The 22,239-nt window shown below is 43.1% G+C and overlaps 2 protein-coding genes across 6 annotated transcripts; one reads left to right on the top strand and one right to left on the bottom strand.

Moving 5' to 3' along the window:
• Positions 1-10,033: 10,033 nt before the first annotated feature.
• On the bottom strand, positions 10,034-12,845 carry Gm44064 (predicted gene, 44064). The gene is made up of 2 exons (XM_030255689.1): positions 12,840-12,845; positions 10,034-11,987 (listed from the first exon to the last, which is right to left on the bottom strand). The coding sequence occupies exons 1-2, from the start codon at positions 12,843-12,845 to the stop codon at positions 11,109-11,111; spliced, it is 885 nt and encodes a 294-aa protein (XP_030111549.1). The 3' UTR covers positions 10,034-11,108.
• Cnbp (cellular nucleic acid binding protein) lies at positions 11,241-19,732 on the top strand. Of its 5 annotated transcripts, none has more exons than NM_001109746.1 (5): positions 11,241-11,443; positions 16,554-16,670; positions 16,790-16,882; positions 17,027-17,225; positions 18,191-19,732. In NM_001109746.1, the coding sequence occupies exons 2-5, from the start codon at positions 16,568-16,570 to the stop codon at positions 18,306-18,308; spliced, it is 513 nt and encodes a 170-aa protein (NP_001103216.1). In that variant the 5' UTR covers positions 11,241-11,443; positions 16,554-16,567; the 3' UTR covers positions 18,309-19,732. The 5 variants fall into 5 exon arrangements, with proteins under 5 accessions (NP_001103216.1, NP_001103215.1, NP_001342124.1 ...); NM_001109745.1 differs by having other exon boundaries at positions 17,024-17,225; NM_001355195.1 differs by having other exon boundaries at positions 16,554-16,673.
• The last annotated feature ends 2,507 nt before the right edge of the window (positions 19,733-22,239 follow it).

Raw genomic sequence — 22,239 nt, 5'->3', positions numbered from 1 at the left:
AGCTATACAGAGAAACCCTGTCTTGAAAACAAAACAAAACAAACAAAACAAAACAAAACAAAACAAAACAAAACAAAACAAAACAGAACCTTTCCAAGGGAAATCAGTGATTGGCTACAGGTCAACTAGCCCTATAGAATGCTGGGAAGATTACAGGACAGAAGAAGATGCACACTCTACCAGTGAGCACTACATCTCCTGGGTTTCTCTAGAAATTCTGATTACATTTATTTATTTATTTTAGGATTCTGTTTGTTTTTATGCTTGCTTTCTTGCCTGTTTTGAGACAGGGTCTCTATGCAGCTCTGGCTGTCCTGGAGCTTGCTACAAGACTGGCCTTGAACTCACAGAAATCCACCTGTCGTAGAGATTGTACCTAAGCAGTGCTGGGATTAAAGCAATCACCACCGCAACCAGCTTTATTTCTAATTATCTGTCTATGTGTCTGCCTGTGTGGGGTTATGTGCACTTGAGTGCAGTTGCCATGGGACACCAGAAGATGGTTTCTGATCTCCAATAGCTGGAGTTATGGAAGCTTGTGAATTATGCAATATAGGTACCTGGAACTGAACTCAGTCTCCTGTAAGAGCAGAAAGGTCTTATCCTCAGATATCTCTCCAGCCTGTGTGTTTGTTTGGTGTGTGTGTGTGTGTGTATGTGTGTACACAGAGGGTGAATGTGTGCATGCACTAACAAGTGCCATAGCACTTGTGTAGAAGGCAGAGAACAGCCTATTGGTCCTCCGTCTCCACCACATGGGGTACAGGAATGGAATTCAAGTCATCTTGGCCACTAGTGTATTTACCCACTGAACCATTTCACTAGCCTCCTGACTTATTTTTAACTGCAATATCCATTTTGGGGTGGGACGGAGAAGGAGTCTCATGTAGCCAGGAATGAGCCCAAACTCATACTTATCTGATGATGACCTTGAACTTCAGACCCCTGACTCACACCCAGTTACCAAGGAGTCTCTCCTAATAGCATTATCACATAGCTGCTCCTTAGCTCAGTAAGAGACCCAGCATATGTCCATGCATGTATCGGGTGAGGCCCTGGAAATTCATAGTTTCTTCTTCTAGTAGTGATATCGAATTATGTCTTTATTAACTGTGTATGTGAGCATTCTGTGTTTCTAAGTGTGGGAACCAAAGCAAAACAAAATAGAAACAGAACTAAATGAAATAGAACATTCTCAAAAAATATTCTATTAGAGTTGGTTGGTAGATAGAGGTAGGAAGATCAAGGGTCCTAGATCTTTCTCTGTGACCTAATGAGTCTGTGGTCAGCCTGGTCTCCTTGACAATTGACTCAGAACTTAACAAAAATAAAGCAAAAAAACCCAAAAAAATAAAATAAAACACAATTCACACAAATTGTTGTGGGGTATCTGCCAGAAATGACTGCCTGGATATAGATTTAAGCCTATAGAAAGTCTTTATTAGCTGTTCAGGATCCAGAGTGTGTCTCTGAGCTTTTAAACATAAAAAAACATGTCCTGGGTTGACATACTTCAGTTAACAACAGGTAGCCAGAGTGGAACTACAAATGCCAAAAAAGCAAGCTTAGGACATTTAGAGACTTTCCCAGAACTGTGGATTTTTTTTTTAGATTTATTTATTTATTTTTGTGTATATGAGTACTCTGTAGCTGTACAGATGCTTGTGAGCCTTCATGTGGTTGTTGAGATTTGTATTTAGGACCTCTGCTCGCTCTGGTCAACCCTGCTCATTCTGGTCAACTCTGCTCGCTCCTGCCCAGTGATTTATTTATTACACAAGTACACTGTAGCTGTTTTCAGATGCACCAGAAGAGGGTGTCAGATCTCATTACAAGTGGTTGTGAGCAACCATGTGGTTGCTGGGATCTGAACTCAGGACCCTCGGAAGAACAGTCAGTACTCTTACCCACTGAGCCATCTTGCCAGCCCCCAGGACTGTGGACTTTAATGGATTAGGTTTTTCTTTTAGTTTTGGGAGGTGGTACTGTCTACATGTTGAGTTTTACAGCCTGAATGGTACTTCCTTCATGGAATGAGTAGATCTGGGGGCCTACTGAGGTCTGGGACTTGTTATAATACAACCTTTCCTGTGTGACAAATCACTATAGAAAAGGAACTGTGGCCAGGCGTGGTGGCTCATGCCTTTAATCCCAGCACTTGGGAGGCAGAGGCAGGCAGATTTCTGAGGCTAGACTGGTCTACAAAGTGAGTTCTAGGACAGCCAGGGCTATACCGAGAAACCCTGTCTCTAAAAAACAAACAAACAAACAAACACCAAAAATAAATAATAAATAAATAAATAAATAGATAGGTGAACCTCAAGAGGGTCAGAGGTGCTCCCTGCTGCTGTGGGTTGTCCCTGCCTCCCCGTTGCAATGGGTTGCTGGATTGCTGGATTGCTGGATTGCTGGATTGCTGGATTGCTGGATTGCTGGATTGCTGGATTGCTAGATTGCAGGTTGGAAATATTCTGACGATGAAGATTGGATTTGCCTCTGGAAACTCAATGTTCCTAGTCAGCAGGAAGTAGTCTAAAGAGGTCTCTGCCCCAAACTTTCCCCTCTAACCTTCTTTCTCTCCTATGCAGTGAAGGGTGGTAGGTAGCCCAAAAAAGTATGCATACAGATCCCCAAAGCGGGGGTCATAACCCACGTGCTGCCCTAGATTTAATCCTCAGTACTGAAAGAAGGAGAGACAAAAATTACAAAAGAGGGCTGGTGAGATGGCTCAGTGGGTAAGAGCACCCGACTGCTCTTCCGAAGGTCTGGAGTTCAAATCCTAGCAACAACATGGTGGCTCACAACCATCCGTAACGAGATCTGACTCCCTCTTCTGGAGTGTCTGAAGACAGCTACAGTGCCCTTACATATAATAAATAAATAAATCTTTAAAAAAAAAATTACAAAAGAGGCCTACAGATATTTACCTTAATCTGTTTTTATATAGGGATACATACTTAACGCAGCCCTTTTTAAATACCCAAAACCTATTTTGGGCATTATTTGTGTAGCACAAACATAAATTCTCATACTCCTAGACAGCCTGTTTTTATGTCCTTGCCTTGCTTAAGCAAAAAATTGTAAGAAATTTCCCCTGCTCCTAACACACACCTCTTTTTGTTTGTTTGTTTGCTTGTTTGCTTGTTTGTTTTTCAAGACAGGGTTTCTCTGTATAACCCTGACTGTCCTGGAACTCACTCTGTAGACCAGCCTGGCCTCAAACTCAGAAATCTGCCTGCTTCTGCCTCCCAAGCACTGGGACTAAAGGCGTGCACCACCACCGCCTGGCCACACACCTCTCTAATATGAATTTTTGCACTGCCTGACCAAGTTCTAGAGGTCACTTCTAAAAGTTCTAGATGAGAACACATGAGGTTTGTCTCTTTTCCTCTGGCTCATTTCACTTTACATGAGTTCATTTCATAGCATGGGTTTGATCACATGAATATGATAATTTCCCCCAGGTAATGCACAGTGAAGCTGATGTGCAAAAATTCATATTAGAGAGGTGTGTGGCCGGGCGGTGGTGGTGCACGCCTTTAATCCCAGCACTTGGGAGGCAGAGGCAGGTGGATTTCTGAGTTTGAGGCCAGCCTGGTCTACATGGCTAGTTCCAGGATAGGTAATGCTGACCAATGAGAGAGACAACACTGTCTCAAAAAACAAAAGTGTGACCTCATTAAGGAGAGTAGACTCATGAGTGGCGGGCAGGGCAGGGGAAGCTGGAACAGAAAGGAGTTGGGAAAGGCTACAGTTAAAAGAAAGAGTCAGCTCTAGTGTTCCCAGCATGGCTGGAACTATAGCTCAAGACCATGGTTACTCGTCTTGTGAAACCTGGAGAAGGTGACCTGAAACCTCCACAGAAAGAATGATAAGACACTGTAAATTCTAATCACTGATCTATCATTACATACGATGTGTATAAATACCTGTATGTGTGTTGAAATATCTCACGTAGTGAATCATACAATCATTGTATGTCAATAAAGAAAAGCAGGGTGGCCGTGGTGGCTCACACCCACGTGGTAGAAGGAGCAAACCGAGTCCTGCAATTTGTCTTTTGACTTTCAAACCACCCCCACGAAATAAATAAATATAATAATAATTTTTCAATGAGGGTCTGGACAGATAGCGGTTAGGAATACTTGTTGCTCTTGCAGAAGACCTGGGTTGTGGTTCACAATCATTTGTAATTCTAGTTCCATGAGATCTGATGCCCTCTTCTGACCTCAGAGGGGACCAGGTATGCACATGGTGCTCATATGTATATTTAGACAAAACATTCATACACATAAAGATGAAATAAAGCTAAATTTCTTTTTAGTTTACAATGAAGAGCAGGGAATGGTATAGGGGTTAGAGGTGCCTGGGGACAACCCTGACAAATTGAGTTCAATCTTGAATCCAGATGACGGAGGGAAAGAGTCAACCCCACACATTTGCTGACTTCACACACTCACCATGGCGTGTGTATACCACCCCCCCAATCACAATACAAATTTTAAAAAAATTTTAGAAAAAAAATGTCAAGGCAATGGCTAAATGAGTGTCATTTTATAAATCTTTAAAACAAGATTTCATGTAGCTTAAACAGGCCTGGAACTTGTGATCCTCCTGCCTCAGACTCCTGAGTACTAAGATCCTAAGAGTCCACCACCTCTTGTGCTGCAGGGAATGTCTCAAAGATCACCAGCTGAAGTGTGAACTGCTGGATTATGCAGATTCTTACCCTAATCTCTATGCGGTAGCCAGGCTGGCTCTGTAAGTGCAGATCAAGGTGCGGTTGGTGGTCACTGCACTGTTATGGCCTCAGGAAGACAGAATTGACTACACCAGTCTGGAAGGTCTCCAGCTTTTTGCCAGGTCTGCAGGAGCATGGCTCCTGTTTCTGCCAAGGGGCAAGCAGTGGCTGCTGAACCAAAGACCAAGAAGAGGCTGTCTGATACCTGGAAGCACACTGGCTTTGGCTCCTCCAAAGCTCTTTCTCTTTTTCAAAGTCACTTTGTGAGCACTGACTGTACTAGAATAATCAGCATTCTCTGTGGTTGCTGAAGGATGAGTCAGGATTCTAAATTCTAGCTGCAGAGCAGAGGAAACGGGAGCACCAGGGAAGGCAGGAAGACCATGATGTCAGCAGCTTCCCAGAGCTGGTCAAAATGCTGGAAAGCATGGGCTGGGCTTGGCTTGAAATAAGTGCATCTAAATGCTTCAAAAGAAGCAAAAGATTTACTGAGACAAATCTATGGGCTGTTGGCATCTGCCCTCAAGCAGGTAGCAGTGTGATGGATGGGAAGCCAGGAAGATCTGCCCTATGGAGGATTGTGTGGACCTCTTCAGTCCCTTCACACAAGAGCAATTAGAGATGGCTCAGTGGGTAGAGCACTTGCTAAGCCATTCAGATCTCTAGGATCCAGATAAAAACATAGCATTCATGTAAGCATTTGGAAGCCTAGGATGCTTTACAAGGATACAGGATGCAAGTTAACCTGGCCAATCAAGCAGTGAGCAACAAGAGACCCTGTTGGGGTTGGTCTGGTGCTGCTATATATTCAAATCCTAAATTCTGTACTTCAAGAACTGGTTGCCCCAAGACAAGTGAATTCTCATGGTCACCAGTTTTTGTTGTCCAAACCTTGCTCCCCAAGTTAATTGGTCAATAAAAGGGTAAAGCCTGTGATTGGGCAGTAGAGAGAGTCAGGCAGGACTCTTGAGGATTGTGTGAGTGCATCTCCATAGAGACCAGAGAAGGAGAAGAGAGGAGACAAAGAGAGAAGGAAGGGGGAGGGATGAAGAGGGGAGGAGGCTGCCCTGAAAGGAGATTGACCATGAGCACATGGCCAGGAGAAACAACAAGTAACAAGGAACATGATGGCTAGGGAATAAATTAGAATAGCTCCAAACCTGCCCAATCTAGGGTTATGGGTTGTAAATAAATACCAGGATTGCGTGTCTTATATACAGGTAGATAGAATATATAATTCCTACTATAAGACCGTGTCTCAAAACACCATGGTGAAAAGCAAGGACTAAGACCCAAGGTTGTCCTCTGAACCTCCACATGTGTCATGGTACAGACATATTCATCATACACAACCATATCACGCACACAGACATATACACACACAGCAAAACAAAACCAACTAAAAGGAAAGAAAGGGCCGGGCATGGTGGCGCACGCCTTTAATCCCAGCACTTGGGAGGCAGAGGCAGGCGGATTTCTGAGTTCGAGGCCAGCCTGGTCTACAAAGTGAGTTCCAGGACAGCCAGGGCTACACAGAGAAACCCTGTCTCAGAAAAACAAAAACAAAAAACAAAAAAAGTAAAGGAAAGAAAGGAAGGAAGGAAGGAAGGAAGGAAGGAAGAAAGGAAGGAAGAAAGGAAGAAAGGAAGAAAGAAATGCTAACAAGACTTAAAAATTAACAAGAAAGAGACCAAGTCAATAGAAAAATGTTCAAAATAGGTTCTTCTGGAAAGAAGAAACTTGAAGACTACAATTTTAGAAGAAATGTTTAGCTCCCCTAGTAATCTGGGAAATGCTAATTGGAAAGTGAGAGGCAAGATGAAAATTTACATTCATAGAGGAACATTGAGTAAATTTTTGTACCAATTGATTTACTTTCTTTTGCAGTGCCATAATCATTGAAACTGGAAGGAGGCCCTTCCATGACCAGTAGCTAAACACATGTGGTATACCCAACTGAGGAATATCAGCAATAAAAAGAATGGATTATTGATCTACAGTGATTTGGAATGGATTTACAGACAACTATAATGGGAGAAAAAAAAGATAATCTCCAATGGCTACATGTCTGACTCCATTTACATAACTTTTTAATTTCCTTCTCTTTTTTTTCCTCCTCCACCTCCTCCTTCTAGAGGACAAAGTCTCTCTATATAGTACTGGCTGTCCTAGAACTCACTCTGTAGACAAGGCTGGCCTTGAACTCACAGAGATCTTCCTGCCTCTGACTCAAAGGTTCCTGGCTTATATAACATTTTTTTTAAAGATTTATTTATTTATTATATGTAAGGGCACTGTAGCTGTCTTCAGACACTCCAGAAGAGGGAGTCAGATCTCGTTACGGATGGTTGTGAGCCACCATGTGGTTGCTGGGATTTGAACTCCTGACCTTCGGAAGAGCAGCCGGGTGCTCTTACCCACTGAGCCATCTCACCAGCCCTTATATAACATTTTTAAGAACACAGTTTTTAGGAATGGAGCTGAGTGGATGGTGAGAACTTACAAAAGTTTTGTGAAAACTCATGAAAATCATAAAAATGCCTGGCATAGCTGGGCATAGTGATGCCTATCTGTGATCCCAGCATCCAGGGAGGCAGAGGCTAGAGATTCAGGTGTTCAGGTCATTTGGGTTCTGTAGCAAGTTTGGGCCCACCCTGGGCTATAGGAAATTTTGTCTCAAAACAAAAACACCACCTGGGGGTGGTAGCACACTCCTTTAATCCCAGAATTTAGGAGGCAGGGGCAGGTTCTAACCCAGTCTGGTCCTGGTGAGTTCCAGGCTAGCCAGGGCTACAATGTGAGATCCTGAATCAAAAACAACATAATAAAATATTAAATAAATAAAGATCCAAAACAGTTGGTGATGGTGGCACATGCTGACGGGTGATACTGAAGAGATGGAGGTGGGAGGAGAACGGGCTCAAGCCCTGCCCGGGCTCCTCCTTTGCCTGTACTGATGGAGGAAGAGGTGGATCTCTGTGCAGTTCAAGGTCAGACTGGTCTACATAGTGAATTCCAGGCGAGGCAAATAAACCAACAAACCAACAAGTAGACCAAACCAATCTAGAATCAGCATTCAATTGGTAGTAGCATATGACAGAATGATCCTGTTTACTTTATGCCTGACATTCTATGAAAGCTTTATATTCATAATTTTAATGCTTAGTCATCTACCTATCATTGATTCCTTTTTTAGTTTAGTTTTTCTTTGATATTTAAAAATTTTTTGTTTGTTTGTTTGTTTTTCAAGACAGGGTTTCTCTGTGTAGCCCTGGCTGTCCTGGAACTTACTTTGTAGACTAGGCTGGCCTCAAACTCAGAAATCCGCCTGCCTCTGCCTCCCGAGTGCTGGGATTAAAGGCGTGTGCCACCACGCCCGGCTCAACTGTAATTGTGTGTGTGTGTGTGTGTGTGTGTGTGTGTGTGCGCGTGCGCGCGTGTGACTTTGTGGGAACGTGTACATGTGAGTGTGCACTAGGGAAAGGGTATGGGATCCCCGTGCTGGAGTCACAAGTAATCTGGGGTCAGGACCTTTGTCCTCTGCAAAAGCCTGCTCTTAATCACCAAGCCATCTTCTTGCCTGGTGTTTTGTTTCTGAGACAGCATCTCACATTTTAGACCTACTCGGGACTCACTCTGTAGGTCTGCTGTCCTTGAGTTGCTTGAGTTCTTCCGATCTTGGTCTTGATCCCTAGGATTACAGGTGTGCTCTACCACACCCAGCCTGCTTTTTTCAGGATTTAGTCTAGTCCCTTTCTGCTTTGGAGGCGTACATGGGTGGAAACATCAGTCTGTTCTCCTCTTCCTTAGCCACATACTTTCCAAGTAAAGTCACAGCAGTGTCCCTGCTGGCACAGAAAACATAAAGGAAAAGACCTATGTATCATCCTAGTCTGACAGCAGAATCTAAGGCATGTGCTATGCAGCTGGGCACTGAATGGGAAATGGAGAGTTGGCAAGTGTAGCTGCTCTACTGTGACCTGTTTTAAGGACTGAATCCTGCTGAGTCATAGCGCTGGTCCTCTCTTCAACATTCAGTACTTTCTTATGGCCCCTGCTAACCGGCAAGTTCTTCAAGAGCAAGGTCTAGAGGATAACTGAATACCTTTGTAACCCAGGTGACACTACGCACAATGCCTAACATTGAACAGGCATGGAGGATGGGTAAAACACATCCCAAGGGCAGAGACTAGAGCAGGAGTCTATTTCTTCAGCATCATTGACAGCTTAACTTAAAAAAATATACTTTATTTATATATTTTTGTATGTATACGCTTGTGTATATTTGGAAATGTGCTATCCCATGTGTATAGAGGTCAGAGGACAAGTTGGGGGCGGAGGAGCATCCATTCTTTCCTTCTCACATCTGGGTTCAGAGATCAAGCCCAGGCTGTGAAACCAGGCAGTGACAATGTTACTTGGTGAACCGTCTTGGTTGACCCACAGCTCAGCTTTTGGTAAAGCTGTTTTGTTTTGTTTTGTTTTTCTGCCTTATTTTTAAACATTTTGTGTGAAATGGGTGGACATATTCAGTAACTACAAGTTAACTTCCATTATAGATCTCCTTGCCAACTATCACAGTGCCTCATGGCCAGTCTGGTTCCATGAATAGTGATAATTAGAGAATGTTGGGCGCCAAGTGAAGAGTCATCAGTTGTCACACCACCACGCCCAGTTTCAAAGCAATTTTTAATATAAGAAACATTCCATCCCTGGGCCTAAAAGAAAGATCAAACAGTTTATGTGTGATTGTGCTTAAAATGGTAAATTAGGAACAAGTCAAAAAATTATTAATTTAGACTGGTATGATGTCATGCACCTTTAATTCTAGTAGAAAGAGGTAAAGGCAGGCAGATATCTTTGAGTTCGAGGCCAGGCAAGACTACATAGTGAGATCCTGTCTTAAAAGCAAAAAGCAGTTTAGGGTTCTCGTGTTTTGAAGCAGTAGGGGCTTCATATATAGCTTTGCCTTATACATACTCACTGCTAGAATTTATGAAGATGCTGCTTGTCTGCAGTTGCTTTATCTGCAACGCTCTGTGAGTTCAAGATCAGCATGGTCTATGAGTAGTGAGTTGCAGGATGGCCAGGGCCATGTAGAGACCCTGCCTCAAACAACGAGAACAACAACAAAGATTTATGTGTATGTGGCTGGGTATATTTATGTGCACCTCCTAAGTTAGAGGACATTAGATCCTCTGGACCTGGAGTTATATGTAGTTGTTAGTAGGATATAGGTGTTGGGAACTGAATTCTGGTTCTCTTCAATAGCAGCATGTGTTGTTGCTGGTGTTTTTTTTTTTTTTTTGTTTTTTGTTTTTGTTTTTTTTTGCTTATTTTGAGACTGGGTCTGACTATGGTTGAACATTTTGTTCTTCTGTTGAAATGGAATCTAGAGTCTTGTGCGAGACAAATGCTCTTCTAAACCATATCTACAGCCCAAAGGTCTTACTATGTAGCTATGGCTGACCTGGGACTTGTTATGTAGATTAGATGAACTTGGACTGACAAGAGATCCTACTGCCTCTACTTCTCAAGTGCAAGCGACTAAAGGTATGCACCACCACGCCTGGCTGCTCTCAACTTCTAAGTCATTTCTGCAGGCCCATGTGTAAGTTTAAAGAGTAAGTCGCTAGCGGAAACTAAAATCTAGACAAATTTTAGTACTTTTTAGAACTCAAGAGACTTGAGATTTCCAGATTCTTCATGTTTGTATTAAAAAAATCATTAAAACGGGACAGAGTTCTAGAATGCTTTAGTTTATATAGAAATTGTCTTCAGGGTGTGTGGTAACGCTAGGGAATCAAACCCAGGACTTACAGGAAAAATTTATCTTCTGCTTTGAGGACCTATGACTACACACACAATCTATTTTGGAGACACCATGAAATGCAAACGACGGTCACTCCTGAATGGGGCAGCCCAGGCAATAACTTTCTTGGCCTCCTCTCATCCACAAATCCTAGGGATGTCATTCATTATGGGTCACAAGAAGTGTTGTGACACAAATCACCTGTCACCATCTTCAACCTCATTAGGCATTTTCATTTGGGGCTATTGCAAGCCAGGGGCACTAGCAGCGCGCTGTCGGTTTATACCCAGGAAACACAAAACCCAAACGCATCTCATGGACCGTAACGGTAGCCACAGCCGCTTCTATGATCAGGCCACTAAGACCTTCCCCCAAACCTAAGTGTGTGTGTATTGGAACCTGGTCTGCTTCTGAGCCCCACCAGGCTTAGGGGAGGCCGGGCAGGGGGAGATTGGCTCCCGCAAGCTGCGACCACTGCCCGGATCAGCCCCGTAGGCTGGAGAGAACCAGCAAAGGTTCGAGGGACGAACTGCTAGTAGGAAAGCAGCGAACCACTCATCGTAGACACGGAACCCAGGTACGGGCGGGAAGGCCGCGAGCGCTGCGGGCCGGAAGAGGCTGGGCGTGGAGCAGTCCGCCCCGCCCCTGCCGCCCTCGCGCGAGGCCGCGCTCCCAGCGGGCGATTCTGATTGGCTGGCCTGGCTTCCTGCGCTGATTGGATCCGTGGGCGAGGCGGAGGAGAGCCGTGCGCAGCGGCGTGTGTGGGGCCGTGTGCAGACCCGCGTGTGGCGCAGGCAAGGACCCTGAAAATAAACAGCCGCTGCTTTGCGAGTCGCCTTCTTGGTTCTTCGTCCGAGTCTCCTCCGCTGTGGGCAGCTCAGACGCCGAAGGTGAGAGGCGAGGGTGTAGCCTGCGCAACGGAGGTGGCGGGGTTGGTGCGGCCGAGACGGACGGAGGGCCGGAACTGCGAGGCGCGATGGCGGCCGCACCTCGGCCTGCGCCCTGCTGCGTCAGGCGCGGGGCTCGGCCCGAGCGGCGTCTCGGCTCCAGTTTCTGGCCCGCCGTACTGTGGCGGGCGTCCTGTCCGTCCTGCGGCGCTGGCACTAGGGCTGGAGCGTGGGGCCCTCTCTTGGCCCCGAGGGCCACGCAGGCCTCATCCGTGTGGCGACGAGGCCCGGCGCCCTTGGGGCCGAGGCGAGGAGAGTCGCGCGCGGGCCTAGCGCCGAGGGCCAGTGTGGCGGGAACTCCTGGAACGGGGCGGTGTGGCGGGGGCGAGAGCCTGGTCGAGGTGGAGGTCCCCAGGCCGAGCGCCCGGTGGAGGCCTGGCGGGCCATGTGCCAGCGGCTGCGGGGCCTCAGGACCTGGCCTGTGACGAAGCCCGCGCACGCCGCTGTAAGGCTTGGGAGTCTGGATTCGGTTCTCTGTACTGGCGACCTTTATTCAAACTCCTGATTTCTTGTAGTTCGTATTCTTAAGCAGCTTATTCGACATCGTTAGTCAAAAGAAACCACCTTTCCCTGGATCGATGAGAGTCAAGTCTTAGGTCCCTCACCCCCCCCCCCCCTTTTTTTTTTTAATGGAGCGGGAACCGGGTGGATAGGACCCGTAGGTTGTCAGGCCTTTAAGGCCATCAGGGTGGCAGAAGTCCTTGCCAATATTTCTCGGATTAAATGGATATAAATTACAAGAAAGCCTCGGAAGTAGAGTTGGCAAAGATCAATCTAGATTTTTCATTACCGTGAAAACCTGTTTTAGGACGGTTTAATCGTTCTCACTTGGGTTTAGGTGTTGATTTTATAGGTGAAGCCTTTTGCCTGTTGCCACATGTCAAGCACATGGCCTCGGCCACCAGGCACTTTCAGAGGAAGTGACTACATCTGGGGTGGGGGTGGGGGTCTTGGAAAAGGAGACATTGCACAGCAATCGGCTGGTTAGGTTTTTGCAATATTCTTGAAGACACAAAATAGACAAGAAACCACGACACTCAATCTGACTGCATTAAAGTAAAAGGGAATTAAGTTATATCCCCAATTTACCCCCAGATGTAGTTTTATGTGATAAAAATTACCATTTCCTGTTGCTTGACCCAATTCTGGAGAGACTTATGACAATGGATTAATTTTAAATTTGCAAATTTGTTAGCCATTTGCTCCTAGTATATATTGAATTTAAGATTTTGAAAGTTTTAAAAAAAGATACATAAACTGTGATCCTTATCACTTTATTCTTTAAGTCTGAAAAACTGAAAGTTACTTTGGTTAAAATTCAAGCTTATCAAATTGTAACCCGCATAGTCCTAGGTGCTTTTTTTTTTCTTTTAAAGCTTAAGTTTGCTGCTTGTCTACAAGGAACTCTTTGTATGCTGGACTATAAAAGGAATAATTTATTGGAATCCCAAGGGCTGAATTAAGGGCTTAATTTTTCCCTCAAATTACAACTCGTAACAAGTTTTTAAAACTCTTAACAGTACGATATCTGGCTATTTACCTCCTACTTCACATTAGGAAATTATTGTATTTGGATTATTTTCATATTAATACCAAGAGGTAAATTATTTCAAAGAGATGTGCAGTTTGTAAAATGTTTTAAGCCAAGTCAGCTGAAGACCAAGGGCTTATATTCTGGCAGTTGAACAACTGCAAATGTTAAGATTTTGTAATGATGTATGGCTTTTTACCTTTTAGACCTAAAAACATATAGTGAATAAGGCACTGCTGGAGTGATTGTTAGGTGAATGCATTTCCAGAGAGATTTTGCCTCCCTCTACTCCCTCCTGACAGTAAGTTGAGAACCAGAGTACTAACACCAAGCAAGGCACCCTGGCTGACTATGTGGAGAATGCTCTTTTCCACACTGCCTCACTTAATAGGGCTCTTGTTTTGGCACTGTCTAACTTCAGGTTGCTAAATACTTGGGATAATAAAGTGAACTTATGGCCTCATGCAAATAGGAAGGCTTTGCACATTATGAATACAAGCCAGGTGTGGTGATAAAGGCCTATTCCATCCCAGTACTTGGGGAGGATGGACAGGATTGCAAATACATTTGAAGCCTGCCTAGGCTACAGAATAAACTTGTTTTAAAAGGGCAGGAAAATCCAGGAGTGGTGACACACTCATTTAATACCAGAACTGAGGCCCATCTCTTAAATTTGAGGACTGCCTCCTATGTCCAAACCCAGAACACTCCTTTTCACTGCTGTTAGACAACAGATGTGTGTTCTCTTCCTCTTGCTAGTATCTTAGCAGTATAAAAAGATCCCAGAATCATGGTTAAGTTCAGGTTAGCCAGTTAACTTGGCTACCCATTTGTTATATCACCTCAAAGATACAGGGCCCTCACCACCAACTATGATGTGTGTTGAGCTAACTTTACTATTTCATCTGGCCTTCTTAACACAGTGATTTATATCCATTTTTATCCTCTAGACCCTTAAGTTCTATTTCCCAAGCAAAGGGTTATCCTTGCCTTATCACAGTTGTTATACTGAGACCACAGGGCAGTTCTTGCCCTCTGAACATACATCTATGCTCCAATAAATTGGCATGGCACCACAATACCACACTCTGTTGTTGTAACAAACTAGATATAATAAAAAGCAAGATACAGTCTGTTACCTGATTCTGGCCACCATGATGAAAAATAAGAGTACCAACCATAAGAAAACTGTTTTACCCTATAATTCACTACTCTGACCTTGGTTAATTTTATCTGTATCTGCATGTCCTGACTACCTGTGCAAAGGCTTAATAGCTGAGTATCTACTATGTCAGCCATAATTACATAGTCTACTATCTTAACCACTCTTCAAGTTATGTATCCTTATTCCCTTTTAACAAGGAAACAGGGTGGCTGGGTTTGGTGGCACATTCATTTAACCCCAGCACTAGGGAGGCAGAGGCAGGCTGAATTCAAGGCCAACCTGGTCTAGACTTCCAAGACAGAGTGCTACAAAGAGAATCCTGTCTCGGAAAAAAAAAAAAAACAATAATAAACAGAACAACAACAAATCTGAGAACAAGTGACTTACCTATTAAAGCCATACAGGTAGAACCTCGTACTGACAAGATGTCAACAGTTTGCCTCTAAATTCACTAAGGCTAGCTAAGTGATAAAGGAGAATACACACATACATGCTGCTTCTTATATGTAATTTAAACCTCAATGCAGAAAGTATCTATTCGTTTAGATAAACCAAATAAAAACTACAATAGGTGAGACACTGGAATCATTTTTAATTTATTTCTTCTACCTTCCCCAACTCTTTTTGGAATAGAGTCATATGCAGCCTATGTTGCACCTGCCACTGAGCCCGATAATACTGCCTTTTACATTTTCTTTCTTTTAAGGTTGTGTGTGTGTCTGTGTCTGTCTGTGCCTATGTCCTAGAGATGGAACCCAGGGCTTCAAGAATGCTAGGCCAACACTATACTAAACTACAGTTCCAGCCCAATATTTTGTTATTTCATATTGTCATTTTATGTAGCACTTCGAGATAGTAATTCTACAGAGGTCTGAGCTTGTGTGACAAATAACAGTAAGACAGAGGCTTGGCTGCTGGCTCATTTTAGTTACCTCTGGTGGGAATTCTCAACTACTCTTCGATTTTTAGATACTTTTTCCCTCCACTTAGAACCTCCTTGATTTGCTCTTTTTACTAGCACTTTTATTTTATATGACTCTGTCTGCATGTGTGTGCCATATGTGTTGTAGCTGGTGCTAGTGGAGGTCAGAAGAAGGGTGTACAGTGTCCTGGAACTGGAGCCATGCCAATGTTAGGAAGGGAATTCTAGTCCTTCCACAAGCAGCAAGTACTTGTAACTGTTGAGCAATCTCCAGCCTGGAGGGATTTTTGTTTGTTTGACTAGTTTGTTGTTTTGAGCCTTGATCCCTATTGAAAGCAAAAGCCTTTGCTCCTAAAAATCTGCATGCATAGGATCACACCTATGATTTGAGAAAGTTTGGGTGATGTACCCTTAGTGAGTACTTAATTGAAGACATTAACATAGTAAATTAGTGATTAGTGATAGAGTAACTTGTGATACCAAGCATTTTTAGTGCTATCCTGTTAGTATTTGGTTATATTTAATTGGGTCTGTATAATTTAAGGCCTCCCCATCTCCACAAAAGCCATCTTATATAACTGCTACTAAAAGGATCACTATGTGGTATGCTGCAGTGACTCAAAGGTGAGCCGACTCAATCTCAGCCCTCCAGGAATATGATTAAAAGCATTGTTAGTGTGATTTGATAGCTGTTAACAAGTACCCTGAGTTTTAATGTGGCTGGGAGATATGGTCAAATTTTTTGTAATAGACTTAGCATTGAGATGGCTCTTAAAAGTTGGAAAAGGGTGTGACAAGTGGGGGGGGGTGCAGAAGAATCTGAGAGTCACAGGTAGTGAAAGTCATAGTTCTCAGCCATGTTTTACGTTTCTATGGGGAATGGTCAAAATCTAAAAGACCTAATTAAATGCAGCAGTTGTACATAAGAGAGAGTACTTTGGGAGAAGGCAGTTTGCATAGTGTCTAAGACAGACTTCTGAGCTCAACTCTCTGTGGGTTTACTTTTGGTAACAAGTTTTTGAGAAAGTGAATAGATGTAGCCCAGGCTGGCCTAGATAGAACTCCGGATTCTCTGCCACTGTTCTTGGCTTGAAATTTTAAATTAGTATTTCTGGGTAAAAGTGAGTGATACATATTTTAATTTTCCTTGAGCAGTAAGCATATATGGCGTGCGCGTGCATACATACACACACACACACACACACACACACACACACACACTTAAGCTGGACCAGGAATATTGAGATATTTCTGAGATTATTAACACGGGCATGTTAATACATATATGCCCCATTTAGAAGTTTGTAAGATATAGTTTCAGAGTTTTTCATTTTGCATATGGTAGGTGTATGAAGCACAAGTAAATAGATTGGTACTGGTCTTTCTAACCAGTAAGAATTCTAAGTGTTTAATGATATTTTTTGATATTCCAAAGCTCTAACTGCAGCTATGAGCAGCAACGAATGCTTCAAGTGTGGACGATCTGGCCACTGGGCCAGGGAGTGCCCTACTGGTGGAGGTCGGGGTCGTGGAATGAGAAGCCGCGGCAGAGGTGGTTTTACCTCGGATAGAGGTATTTTTGTCGAATAAAAAATTTTGAAGTACTCCAGCATTCATTAATACCAAGACTGGCCTGATTATCCCAATTCTTTTTGTTTCTACTCAAAATAGGGTTCCAGTTTGTTTCCTCGTCTCTCCCTGACATCTGCTACCGCTGTGGTGAGTCTGGTCATCTTGCCAAGGATTGTGATCTGCAGGAGGATGGTAAGTATTTAACACTTGATACTCTTGGGAGAGGTGAGTGTGTACTTACACACAGCTTTGGAAGGGTTTGTAGCATGTGGTTTAAATATACTACTTTATAAAGGTTTTATAGTCTTGGTCTGCTTCTTTTCCTTATTGTTGAAGCCTGCTATAACTGCGGTAGAGGTGGCCACATTGCCAAGGACTGCAAGGAGCCCAAGAGAGAGCGAGAGCAATGCTGCTACAATTGTGGCAAGCCAGGCCATCTGGCTCGTGACTGTGACCACGCGGATGAGCAGAAGTGCTATTCTTGTGGTGAATTTGGACATATTCAAAAAGACTGCACCAAGGTGAAGTGCTATAGGTGAGTCATGAAGTGGTACTGAAAACGTGGAGATTTTTGTGCAGGTAGTGTCTGTTGAACGGCTTGTGACTTGATCTCCTTTGTGGGGTAGATTCAGGCTTAGTGGCAAACAGATGGCTTTACTTTCTGAGCAGTCTTGTCTTTCCCTCTTTTGAGATGAGTTTACTATGTAGCCCTAATTGGCCCCTCAATTTGAGGCAGTTTACCACTCCTAGTAAAGAAACCCTGCTCCTGGTTCTCCTTTTGTGGTGCTAGGTTATTGGACCTAGGACCTCAAACCTGGTAGGCAGACACTGCCACAGAACCAAGATAAAGTGTACAGTTTGGAGTAGTAAGGTCTCAGTGAGTGTGAAAGAAATTGTGCAAGTCTGTATGTATCCCGTAGAGAAGGATGAAACAAAAACCTGTCATATATGGGAAGTCAAGAGTATAGCTATATAAACACTATGGCTTGTGTGTGGTGTAGTTACTAAGTGCTATTGGAGCATATAAATGAAACCTTAGGGATTCATTTACAAATAACATCATCTTTGCTGATGTTTTGGGCTTGGAACTAGTTAATCTCTTATGACAAGGTTTTTGAGAACCTAGTTTTTACTCTTCTCTGTTCTTGGTTAGAAGATAAAGATGTAGACTCTTAGCTGGGTACGATGATTTAACTCCTGTAGTCACAGCACAGAGCTAGAAGGTTGTGTTTACGGCTTGCGTTGACTTTTATATGAGACTGTTTTCAAAAGTAAAGCCCTTTTAAAGAAGGAAGAAAACAATTGCGTGCACTGTAAGGGATTTAAAAACAACCTGGGCAGTAATGTCTCATAAAAGAGAAATAGTCTTACAAAGAAAAATATACTTATTTGTGTTCATAAGTTTTTTTTTTTCTTTTTCTGTATTGACCATTGATTTGAGAACGGTGTTATTTGTTCTGAGAAGCAATGTCAAAACTATGTAATTTTTTTTTTTTTCAGGTGTGGTGAAACTGGTCATGTAGCCATCAATTGCAGCAAGACAAGTGAAGTCAACTGTTACCGCTGTGGCGAGTCAGGGCATCTTGCACGGGAATGCACAATTGAGGCTACAGCCTAATTATTTTCCTTTGTCGCCCCTCCTTTTTCTGATTGATGGTTGTATTATTTTCTCTGAATCCTCTTCACTGGCCAAAGGTTGGCAGATAGAGGCTGTTCCCAGGCCAGTGAGCTTTACTTGCAGTGTAAAAGGAGGAAAGGGGTGGAAAAAACCGAATTTCTGCATTTAACTACAAAAAAAGTTTATGTTTAGTTTGGTAGAGGTGTTATGTATAATGCTTTGTTAAAGAACCCCCTTTCCGTGCCACTGGTGAATAGGGATTAATGAATGGGAAGAGTTCAGTCAGACCAGTAAGCCCTTCTGGGTTTGAGTGTGTTCCCATGTAGGAGGTAAAACCAATTCTGGAAGCATCTAAGCTTCCATAAATAACTTTAATTCTTAGCATAATGACGGCCTTGGATTGTCTGACCTCAGTAGCTATTAAATAACATCGAGTAACATCTGCATCAGGCCCTCAGAATATACAGTTGAGTTGGGAGTAAACTGAAAAGACAAATGTGTTGAAGGCTATGCCAGGGAATCTGGCTCAAAGCCTAACACAGAAGCAGCTTCATCCCAGTGACGATGCTGGACGTACAGATGGTGATGGCAAAGGTGTAGAACACATTTTTTCAAAGACTAAATCTAAAACCCAGAGTAAACATCCGATGCTCAGAGTTAGCATAATTTGGAGCTATTCAGGAATTGCAGAGAAATGCATTTTCACAGAAATCAAGATGTTATTTTTGTATACTATATCACTTAGACAACTGTGTTTCATTTGCTGTAATCAGTTTTTAAAAGTCAGATGGAAAAAGCAACTGAAGTCCTAGAAAATAGAAAATGTAATTTTAAACTATTCCAATAAAGCTGGAGGAGGAAGGGGAGTTTTGACTAAAGTTCCTTTTGTTTGTTTTAAATTTTCATCAATGTATATAGAACAAAATACCATATTAAAGAGGGGAATGTGGAGGACTGAAAGATGACAGTTTGGACTTTTCTTTCTATGCTAAGTAATGTCTTCAGTAAGGAAAAGCTGGTGATAGAAGAACGCACTGTTTTATTAATTTGTAGAGCTACGAAGAGTTCTATGGATCTTCTGTTGGCTGTTGCCACATAAGCTTGGTGGCTTGAGTTTTTAGTTCCAGAATCTATGTAGAGATGGAAAAAAGGAACTGAATCCACAGTTGTGCTTAGACACATGAACAAAAGAACATTCTTAGCATAATGATGGCCTTGGATTGTCACTTATTCTTAGTTCATGCAGAGTGATCTGTCTGCACTTGAGAGGCAGAGGCAGGTGGAGTTTTGAGGCTAGCCAGTTTTGAAAAACTGCATGGGGGTGGTTGTGTGTGCCCTTAATTTCAAAACTCAGCAAGTGAGGTATGTGAGGTAATCTTGCTCTAAAGTTCCAGGCAGAGCCAACATAGTAAAACCCTTTTCTCAAAAAAAAAAAAAACAAAAAACAAAAAACAAAAAAACTGGGTAAGGAGACTGTTAAGCAGATAACAGAACTTGCTCCTCTTGTATAGGACCTGCCTGTGGGGTCCTGGCTCCAGCACCAAGACTAATGTCAATCACCTGTAACAACATTTCTAACGGATCTACTGCCCTCTTCTGGTCTCCTTGGCACCAGGCACATAGTGGTATTTGTATATGCATGCAGCCAAAACATTGGAAGTAAAAAACAACAAAAAAAACCTATGTTATGCTACATAGCCTAACTGCTCTGCCTCCCCCCCCCCAGCAAAGGGGGTAGAAGTTTAAGGTTTTCTTGGACTACAAAGCAAGACCCTGTCTTAAAATGAAAAGATGGGAAACGAGAGGTGAGATGGCTCAGAAGGGAAAGACGAGGATGGCTTGAGTTTGATTCCTGAAAGAACTGATCACTCTTAAGTTGTTCCTCTGGTTACTAGTGGGCATCTTGGAAGACTGTGTTTTAATTTGGGGGGTGGGGGAGGTTTGATTTTTCGAGACAGGGTTTCTCTGTGTAGCTCTGGCTGTCCTGGAACTCACTTTGTAGACCAGGCTGGCCTCTAACTCAGAAATCCGCCTGCCTCTGCCACCCCCACCCCCAGCGCTGGGATTAAAGGCGTGAGCCACCACCACCTGGCCCGTGTTTTAATGTTTTTAGTGCATAGATTCTGGATAGAGAAAAGAAACAGTATTTGAGGTCCATAGAAAGGTACAGGAGGGCTGGTGAGTTGACTTGGTGATTAAGAGCACTGAATGCTCTTCCGAGGGTCCCGTATTCAAATCCCAGCAACCACATGGTGACTCAACCACCAGTAGTGAGATCTGACGCCATCTGGTGTGTCAGAAGACAGTTACAGTGTATGTATAGTAATAAATCTTTGGGCCGGAGCAAGCAGGGACTGAGCAAGAGATCCTACAGTTCAATTCTCAACAAACATGAAGGCTCACAACTATCTGTACAGCTACAGTGAACTCATAAAATAAATCTCAAAAAAAAAAAAGATGCAGGTGACATTGACAAAAGCATATTTTGAGGAATATTTTTAACTTGGAAATGTTCTTTTTTTTTTTTTTTCTCTCTTTCAACCAACTCAGTCTACTACATTTTTCTATCCTGGCATAGATGACAAAACAAGGCTTTTCTAATGAAGTGATTGAATTGACAAATAGATCGTGTTGTCTCATTGAGGATTCTTAAATGTTTTACTTTTTTAAAAATTCTGTGCATATGGGTGTGAATGTGGAGGTCAGAGAACAGTTTGTAGGAGGCGTTTCTCTTACGTGTAAATTCCAACATCAAACTAAGGTCATCAGACTTGCTAGTAAACACTCCCCTCATTTGAACTGTGAGCTGGGTGTAGTGGAATACACCTGTAGTTGCAACATTGGGAGGTTGAAACAGTATTAACATAGAGTTCCACATCAGCCTAAGATGGATAACAAGACCTTAAAAAAAAAAAAAAAACCCAAAACCTAAAAGCTTTGTGGGTTTTTATCCAAGGTGTGGCTGCACACCTGTAATGCCAACACCCGGCAATCAGGAAGATCAGAGTTTAAGGCACCATTTTCAGCTACAAGGCAAGTTCCAAGCCAGCCTGGGCTACTTGAGATCCTGGATGAAAATAAGTCTTAGAAGTCGGGTATCAAGACACATGTCTTTAGCTTGAGGCTAACCTGAGCTACACAGGCCAGCAGAACAACCTAGTGACACCCCCCCCATGTCTTAATGTGAAGAATGACCATTGTTTGGAATAAAATATTTTAAGACAATGGCCAAAACCATTCAAATTCAAAAATTCCTCTCCTTAAATTTAGAGAGAATTGGCCTGGGCCTGGCAGTGGGCTCTCGACTGCTCATGATACTGCCAGTTCTCAGCCTAAGCTGGTGGTTCCTGATTAGGGTCATCTCTCAGAATAAGGAAGGGGGTGGGAAATGGAGAGGGCTGGGGTTTGTTTTTAATGTGCTAGGCATTTAACCTAGTGTTCTTTCATTTCATGGGAAGTAGAGGAATGCTCATCTCTGACTTCATTTCCATTGGCTCCCCCTCCCCCCAGCCAGAAAAGGTCAGAACTCCACAAATCTCTGAATGTGAAATATCAGTGCTTTAGCAATGCAGAAATTAAGAGTTAAGGCAAAAATTCTTGGGGCTCCTGACCCAAAGCACCACCGACAATCATTTGGTTACATCCCCACAACCTATTTGGAAGAAGTGGGGGACACAGAATCTAGTTGGGTGACCGGCTGCCCACTTACATATATGTTCTAAAGTATCTGTCAGAACCTGTTTGATCCTGAACTACTAGTTCACGCCTCTGCTGAGATCTTGGAAAGCCGATATAGTGAGCTGACCATGGCTGAGATGTACAGCCAAAAACGTCTGCCAAATGCATACCAAAACAAATATTCTGGTTCCTGTCACCTACATCTGACTGCAAATGTCACTGGTTTTTAGCTCAATAAATGCCGTATACCTGA

The sequence above is a fragment of the Mus musculus genome, chromosome 6 (assembly GCF_000001635.26).
Source record: "Mus musculus strain C57BL/6J chromosome 6, GRCm38.p6 C57BL/6J".
Classification (NCBI taxonomy): Eukaryota; Metazoa; Chordata; class Mammalia; order Rodentia; family Muridae; genus Mus; species Mus musculus.
This window is presented reverse-complemented; position numbering and strand designations above follow the sequence as displayed.

Excerpts from the sequence above, each read along its gene's own strand:
- Cnbp (NM_013493.3), top strand. The coding sequence starts at position 16,568 with ATGAGCAGCAACGAATGCTTCAAGTGTGGACGATCTGGCCACTGGGCC. Across the intron at positions 16,883-17,023 it reads TTGTGATCTGCAGGAGGATG|AAGCCTGCTATAACTGCGGT; the intron begins GTAAGTATTTAA and ends TCCTTATTGTTG. Across the intron at positions 17,226-18,190 it reads ACCAAGGTGAAGTGCTATAG|GTGTGGTGAAACTGGTCATG; the intron begins GTGAGTCATGAA and ends TTTTTTTTTCAG.